We start from the raw sequence: 8,550 nt of genomic DNA, 5'->3' as shown, positions 1-8,550 counted from the left end.
ATCCACGATGCGGCGCGGGGCGTTGGAGAAGGCGGACGCGGATCTGCGTCGGCGCCGCACAGGGCCCGACGGAGGCGGCGGATGCAGAGCCGTGCCGAGGGGCAGGTTAGAGGCAGCGGTGGCAAGGCGAGGTGCCTTCGGCGGCGCGGCCTACCGTCTTGGACGGAGACGGGAGCGGCCGTGTGGGATGGTGTTGCTGGGCTCCGCTGTTTCTTGAGAGATAGAAATGCAACGATATGTGTTGCAGGAAGAAGATGAGTAGGTGGAAGGGAGGAGATTTTAACAGCACCACCAAACGGGTCCTGATATTCTCGATACTTCAGAACACTGTGGTTTCTCAAAACTACGGTATCTTGTAGCCATAGGATAAAATACTCTAATTTGTCAATACTTTGATTTTTAAAATACTCTACTACCAAACAGCCTTAATATTCTTGATAGAACCCACGCGGCGGGCCGTAGGTGGCCAAGGGGAGGGGGCTGTCAGCTGTGGGTGGCGAGGTGGAGCTGGCATTTTCTGTATCTTGTGGCAGGGGCACGCGTCGTCCCACGCGCGAAATCTCCTTGCCTTCTGACCCTGGCTTTCCCTATAAACTATACTCCACCTACACCCCATGGCGCGGCGTCGGTTCCTCTCTTCCCTTCCATTTCGTTTCTTGTCGTCTTCTCCAATCGAATTCTTCCCCCAAATCTTAGGGTTAGGGTTTCCTCAGTTCCTTACTTCGTCGCCAGATTAGTGCGCCAGGCCCCTGAGGTTGCTTTGCGCGTGGCATGATGGGCACCGCCGTCGAGCTCGGACGGAGGCAGGGGGATAGCCGCTTCTACGACGCCGCCAGGGCTCGCCGAGGCCACCATCACGGCCTTCCCAAGTCGCGGTGCATCACCGCCGCCGTGTCGCGGGAAAAGGCTTCGGAGGAGCCGTCCCCCTCCCCCGCCGCGGCGTTGCCTGTAGGAGTCGCTGGGAATCTCGAGCGGTTCGTTGCAGCCGTTACGCTATCGGTGCCGGCGCACTACCCCTCCAAGGTTCGCCTATGGACAACACACTGTAGGATTGGATCGTTATGACTTGTGATAGTCGACCGCTTCTGAATCACTGGTGGATTTCGGGATATGGATGCAGAGAGGAAGCGTTGATGGCGAATGGGAGAAGCCATACTTTGTTCTTGGCGACCTATGGGAGGCCTATAGGGAGTGGAGTGCGTATGGTGCTGGGGTGCCGCTTGTTCTTGATGGGTGCGACGGGGTCGTGCAGTACTATGTGCCCTACTTGTCTGCCATCGAGCTCTATGGGAACCCGGCAGCCCTGCGGTTATCTTCCAACACAAGGTAATAGGAGTTTACTCTAAATCCACAGTTTAACAGCTGATTGGTGTTGATTTTTAGTATGTCCTATGGTTCCATTTAGAAGGTGCAAATGATTTGAGTTCTTTTTTGTCTTAAAGTAAATGTTTGAGGTAATTTAATGATTTAGAGTACTCCCTCCGTTCCATAATTCTTGTCGAAATATTACATGTATCTAGACGCTTTTTAGGAATAGATACATCCATTTTTGGGCAAATTTGAGACAAGAATTATGAAACGGAGGGAGTATATATTATCCACCGACCACTGCAATGCACTTTTTCTCCAATAATTAGTGCACTGCTTCTAGCAAGTTAGAGCAATATCTAACGGGACAATCACAAATTATTTTATGACATTTAATCTTGTGCTGTATTCTCTAATTTGATATGAGACCAAGATCACTGTTATAGATTTATAGTTGCCTTTTTTCAATACAATACTTGGAGATGGATTAAAACCCTGCCAATTGCGAGTATTTCTGTGGTAGTTAGTAGTTATTTTCTGACATGAAGTTAAATTAACCTAAAAATTAATACTCCCTCCATTCATGCTACTTCGCTAAGACCAAGTCAGCGTCCTGCTGTGCAAAAGTTGCCGAAGGTTAGACTATTGTCTCTGCACATCTCAAGCAACCACTGGAATCCTTCTCTACATGCAATCCTAGAGAGGCAAGATCTTGGTAGCTTCAAATCGACACACACCTCCAGATCGATGGGCTGGCCGGCCAAAGGAGCAATGCCCAAGTCTCTGCGCGCGCTCGCCCGTGCGGCACGCGGAGCTTCTCCGCGAACAGCAGGCCCTTGCCCGTCGATTTCTCCTCGGCCATGGACAGGAGGAGGCGAGAGCGCAGCAGATCTAGCGATAGAGATGAGAGGTAATTTTTTGGTGCTTGAAGAACACCATGGTGTGAGATCAGAAAAATGGAGGCATTTTTGGACTTTGAGGAAACCACGGGATGAGGAAGGGGATGTGAGCAGGAGGAGGATGGGAGATGTGATTGTGAGCAGCAGAGGAAGATGACATGGCTCTCAGCACGAGGTGTTTTTTTACGTGGACGTAGGTGTCTCTGAGTTTCTGTGGACAAAAATAAATGGCCGGGCAGGGGTGTTTCGGGGGAAGTCACGGGAGAAAACAGGCGCACGCCTTCCTTTCTGTAATTTTGGGCAAAAAAAAATCTGTGCCTTCCTTTTCGGAGTAGCACATTAGTTACATCCTGTTTTTGTCCTGGTGTCATGTGGGGCAGGCAATTCTCCCACCAGCAACCGTAGGGTTAAGAATGATATTTTCATGGTTTACAAGTTTAGTTGATTGGTTAGTTAAGATTTTATTCAGTTCTTTCCATGTCTAGAGTCGGTTCAGGTCTTTCCTTTCTTATCACCATCTGTGCTATTCTGTTGTAATGAGTTATCAAAAAGAAGTACATGAGCCCAAGCTACCTCGCCCTCGTCCTCTCACATCCCACGATTATCCCCTCCGTAACCTAGGCTGTGAGACATGGATTGTTTCCATCCACTTTTACCGAATTTTAATATTTCTAAGTATACCTTTGGTCCCTCGACTGTGGCCGGTAGTCTAGAATTGGTCCCTCAACTCTACTACGATTATCTGGTCCCGTCGCTTAACCATATACTTTTGCTCCCTCACGCATGTTCGAGTGGTTCTGGAGATGATGTGGCCTGGTTTTTACTGTTCTGGCATGTTTGACCATTGAGATAGGTATACCTCAAAAGCCCGATGGTTGGGCCAGGATCTACTTTCAGCCTGACAGCCTCCTGAAAGCACATAAATAACCTGATTTACTTAAAATATAACATTTAATCAAAATTGAAAAATAACTATAAATGTTCCTTTTTATTCCAAAAATGATTAAATAAATATTATTTTAGTTAAATAAATGCATTCTCTATGTTTTTTGGCTGTGCTGGACAGGGGTTATGTGGGTCGAATCTTTTTGGTCGGGCATGAGCTTTTTGAGTCAGGCATCTCAAAGGCTGGCCTGAACCAGACATTAGAATACCTACGGGGCAATGGTCAAACATGCCTCATCACTCATCAGTCAAAACTGGACCAATCATCTCGGAAACCACTCAATCCAATGTGAGGGACCAAAAATACGTGATTTCTGAAAACCCAGCAACGAGCTCAACCCTTATAGCTAGACTAGATTCAGCGGCAAGGGCCCTGTCACCCATGTGACACAAGAACAAATGCGCCACGACGCAAAACAGACTCTCAGCCATGGCCCTGGCTTTCAATCCACTCGCTGCACCGCCCACACCGTCCTCCGAGCATGAACCATGCCTCCACCGACAACGTCTACCGTCCCTGTATGCTGCAGGCAAGACAACATAGCGCAGAACACAAGCCGCTATTCACATGCAAGGGGATGTGCCTTCAAAGGCGATGCCTCCACACATACATATTTGTTTCTACACAAACGCTAATATTCCAATTTGGCATGCTAATCTTAACTCTTTGTGCATCAACCTGTTGAAGCAGACATATGATGGACGATAGTGACATGGATTGCAATGATTCCAGCAGTGATAGTAGCTGTGATTATGAACATGTAAGGGTCAAACACTTATCGCAGGAAGGCTTGGAAGGCTTCTCTAGCGATGATGGTGAATCTGGAGATACCAATGACTGCTTGCTCTTTCAGTACCTTGAGTTTGATTCTCCATTTTGCCGTGAACCATTGACTGAAAAGGCAAGACTTTATATAACTGAGTTTTTTTAGTCTTCCATGGCAATTTCGTGTTCTAACATATATGTTCTTTCAGATATCTAGCCTTTCAGCAAGATTTCCAGGACTGAGGACCCTTGGAAGCTGTGATTTATCGCCACGAAGTTGGATGAGCATTGCTTGGTATGTTTGTTTTCTATAAGTGCACTGGTTCTGGTCCAAAAATTGTAACAACTTATATTTAATATTCCATACGAATCATGCAGGTATCCAATTTACCGAATCCCTACTGGATCAACGTTAAAGGATTTAGATGCTTGCTTTCTCACTTTCCATCGGCTTTCTAATTGCCCACAAGGAGGTAATTGCATTCAAACTATGTTCTTTACAGGATCATGTGCTAAGGTTACCTTTTAATGCTTGATATACCATGTTCATTGTTAATTCAGTTTCTATGTTAATGATGCGGACACCTTAAATCTGAAAATTCTACATCTACTTTAATATCATCTGGAGTGTACATGCTTTTGAGCATGTTGAAATAAATTTGTTAGGATTATGAAGAAGCCCCAGTAACTAGTTTCTTGGCTTGTACCTCGTTAGTTGCTGATGTAAGCAGCCATAATCTGCAAAAGCCAACTAACGTTATCCATTTGGTTAGGACCTTGGCGCTAGACAGTAAATATGAAATCACTAGTATATGTTATTTATAACGCTGTATGTTTCTGGTTTAAATGTTCATTGAGATATACCAACTGAGCTGTCATCTAGAGAGAAGGAGATTCATACATTTGTGATTTCCTTTCCTTATGCTCTTCCATGCATGTTCATGCCTTCTTTTATGTTAATGATGCCTTTCTTTTGAGCAATGAAATTACAGGACCATGAAACCCTCTGCCACCCACTTGCTTAAATGCTGATATTTGAATCATGTGTTATCTTGTCTAGATCATATGTGGGGTCCTGATAGCGCACCAAGCATACTGCTGTCTTCTTTTATGTTGATGCTGCCTTTCTTTTGAGCAATGAAATTGCAGAACCATGAAACCATCTGTGCCACCTACTTGGTTAAATGCTGTTTTTGAATTATGTGTTATCTTGCCTAGATCATATGTGGGGTCCTGATAGCGCACCAAGCATACCGCTCCCAGTTTTTGGTATGGCTTCTTACAAGTTCAGCAACTCGGTATGGTCTTCAACTCATGGAGACTGGCAACTGGCTAGCTGCTTAAGGCAAGCTGCTGCAGATTGGCTGAGAGAGAGCCATGCAAGCCATCCAGACTATCAGTTCTTTGTTTCTCGTGATGCATACCGCAGGTAGTGGCGCACCAAAACTGCACTTTTGGCACAACTCATAACAGAATGTCTGAATGAGATCTGTTGTATACATAACCAAGTCCGAATGGCTGACTGCTTGCGTACCGTGATGCATGACGACACAAGATTTCAGCTTCCATGGCGAGGCAGCTTGACCTGATTTGTAAACTGATAGGGTCTGCTGTGTTTTATAGTTCTAGCCAGTCGGTTATCCTCCTTGGGTAGTCAGGATGAGAATGAAAATAAAATAGAGGAAAACTAATAGTGAAAGGTGAGGAAAACCCATTGCGAGCAGTTGTACTTTCTTATGTAGTACAAAAAGAAAAGGGGCCGAATTTTGATAGAGCCCCCTCTGAACTTGTCGGCATTACATAGTATGGTGTTGAAGAAACTTTTAGCAACTTGGCTGTCTGCCTCATCTTTTTTGTTTTTGTTTGGTAAGAATGTCGTTGTACCATATGCGGAACAGTTGTCTCCGCAGCATGTTTTATCCAAACATTTGCCATTACAGTTCTACTCTTCACAAGTTGAGTAGAACTGTAATGGCAAATGTTTGGATAGAACATGCTGCGGAGACAACTGTTCGGCAGGGATCCTGCCTGAATATTTTGTTCTGTTACAAGTGCCTTTAGGCGATGGACACCACTAGTTAGTTCTAATACTGTGCATATTTATATCAATATATTAAATTGGAGTTGGCAGTGATGGTATGGTCGCCGTCGCCGTAGGTACGTCCTCAATCCTTTCTGCGTGATCGCTCACCTTGAGCTACCTTGCAGAAAAAAACCGCGGCTTGACCCTCTCGCACGCGGCTTGACCGGCCCAACCCCCATCCGGCTATCCCTTCTTCCTCTCGTGCCTATCCCCCTCTCTGGCTCTCCCTTCGCACGCCGCTCCTATCTTGGCCGATCGATCCATCCTCCTCGATCCCTCTCTCCCTTGCCTTAATTCCACGCCACCATGGGTCGCCGCCACCGTTGTGCGTCTGTTGCCCGCGCACGTTGATGCCACCGCACCCGTCCCTTGGTAAGTCCCAAATCGGAATCCTCCACTCTCCCCCGATTTTCTTTCTTCGACCTTTGCTCTAGCCGATTGGGTGCGGCGTGGCTCCGCCACTGCCCTGTCTATTCCTCCAGATCAAGACGTTGCCGGCCTCTCCTCGTTGCCCGTCCGGAGCGCGCCTCGGGCCGAGGCTCCTCCACCTCTCCTCCGGTCCTCCCTTGACCCTCGCTCCTCCTCGCCCTCGCCCCACACTGCTGCCCATTCCTCACTCGCAACAACCACCGTTGGTGGTGCCATGCGCACCGCCGTGTCACTTGGAGGCGCTGCTGCAGGGTCCGTAGCTGCCGCCTTTCCTATCGAAGACATACGACCTGGTGAGCGAGCCGCTGCTGGATGGGGTCATCTCCTGGGGGCCATGCCGGCAATAGCTTCATGGTGTGGGATGCCTCCACCTTCGCGCGCGACGTGCTCCCGCACAACTTCAAGCACAACAACTTCTTCAGTTTTGTTAGGCAGCTCAACACCTATGTGCGTATCGTAACACTGCATGTCTCTTTTTTTGTTTCTTCTCTTTTCTTCGTTTTGCAATCCAACGCTGGACTGGAATATTCATGCCCTCGTCCTCCGTTCGTGAGATGCTCTGTTTCTATTATCTATCCATCATTGTGCTCTGTTCTGTTTTTTATTTTGGGCTTTTGTATTTGCCCAAATCTGGTACAATATACCTTGGATACAGAGGCTGTTCCCCCCTTGCATTTTGTTTTTCCCTTTCCTGAGTGGGATTGTGGTATGTCATACCGAATTGTCCGTGCGCGAAAGAATTGGATTAACATGATCACGGCAACAATTATGAGTTGATCCTGTGATGCTGCGCTTAATCCATATGCTGGCATAGGACGTTCTCACATTGGAAGGTAAGCTTGCTTCCAGACCCACATGTGCATACGCAGTTTTATTGCAATCCTTAGCGCGTGCGGCACCGCCGACGGCGAGGGAGGACCGTCAATCACCTTTTAAAGTAGTCGTGACAACTGTGCGTGCCCGTGGCATCGCACGGGCATTTCCACTTGTAATCACCAATCTCACGCATCGTTGTCTTCTTTTCTGAGCCGTTCCAATTCCCATCTGTGAAAACTGAAAACCATGGCATATCCGTTTTCTTCTCTTCCGTGGCCAAGGCTACGACGGCATGGCAGATGGTCCTGGTTCTCGTGACCTTTCTTTTCACGTGGAAGTAGCTTCATTTTATTTGTTGATTCAGATCAGCGGCGGTGAAGTACCACACTGAGTTCTGGCCTTAAGCTAGCAATCGGTCATCATTCTGATCATTCTCCGGGCAGTGATGACCTCGGCTAACAATCGCTTCAAATCTTCATACTCCCTTCGTACCAAAATAAGTGACGTGAATCGAATAAAAGGAAGCGGGCCATGAGGATGGGTCCATGGCATGGTTAGAATAAAGATATATTCGTGAAGTGAGAGTTTTAGGATTTTTCTTTTCAGAATTCTTGTTTTGTCCGAGTGTTAGATCTACCGATCAACCAGCTCTTGTAAAGCATCCCTCCAGGCAGATCTTAGGACGGGGATCGAATCGCATCACCGGGGTACTCGTTATTTCCACCAATTGATTACTGGATCCATTGCAATGTTCTTTCTGGACCTACCACAGACTTCTTTCAAGGTACGCCTTTCCTGGTTCTTCATGCGTGTTTCAGCAGCGTCTGCTCTCCGTGAGTCGTTTCTTGTTCAAAATGCTTTTAGATTGGTGATGAGTGAAAAGACTGTCTCATAGGATTTTTTTTCCATTTCTGTCATTCAGTTCGAGGATAAATTCAAGTCAGATAACCATTGACAAACATCCTCTAATTGTGCATTCGTCAATGTCTGTGTGTAATTAGTTGGACTCATTAACATCTTGTTGCAACTTGCATTCTTCAACTATAGCACCCCAATTTGTTAGTATGTGTTTGATTGTGATGACTGAATAGAATAGAATAGAATGGTTATATATATATATATGTACCATCTCGGTGTTTGGTAAGAGAATAGAACAATTCCAGAGTTTATTTGGACAAGGGAACGGTCAGAACTATTCCATACACTCCGTCCGGAAATAAGTGAAGTGGAATTATATAAGAATGGTTCAATATTATTTTAATCCATGCTTGTTTTCAATTACTTGCAGCGTGCTCAGATTGATT

General features: G+C 46.4%; 1 protein-coding gene across 2 annotated transcripts; it reads left to right on the top strand.

Annotated features, from left to right (window-relative positions):
* The first annotated feature begins 564 nt into the window (after positions 1 to 564).
* Positions 565 to 5,804, top strand: LOC100829093. 2 transcript variants are annotated; one of them, XM_010232623.3, is made up of 6 exons: positions 565 to 1,023; positions 1,121 to 1,326; positions 3,844 to 4,054; positions 4,128 to 4,213; positions 4,297 to 4,391; positions 4,979 to 5,126. In XM_010232623.3, the coding sequence occupies exons 1-6, from the start codon at positions 772 to 774 to the stop codon at positions 5,050 to 5,052; spliced, it is 924 nt and encodes a 307-aa protein (XP_010230925.1). In that variant the 5' UTR covers positions 565 to 771; the 3' UTR covers positions 5,053 to 5,126. The 2 variants fall into 2 exon arrangements, with proteins under 2 accessions (XP_010230925.1, XP_010230924.1); XM_010232622.3 differs by lacking the exon at positions 4,979 to 5,126 and adding an exon at positions 5,137 to 5,804 and having other exon boundaries at positions 570 to 1,023.
* The last annotated feature ends 2,746 nt before the right edge of the window (positions 5,805 to 8,550 follow it).

The sequence above is a fragment of the Brachypodium distachyon genome, chromosome 2 (genome assembly GCF_000005505.3).
Source record: "Brachypodium distachyon strain Bd21 chromosome 2, Brachypodium_distachyon_v3.0, whole genome shotgun sequence".
Lineage (NCBI taxonomy): Eukaryota > Viridiplantae > Streptophyta > Magnoliopsida > Poales > Poaceae > Brachypodium > Brachypodium distachyon.
Note: the sequence above shows the minus strand (reverse complement) of the source record. Positions and strands in the feature narration are given on the sequence as shown.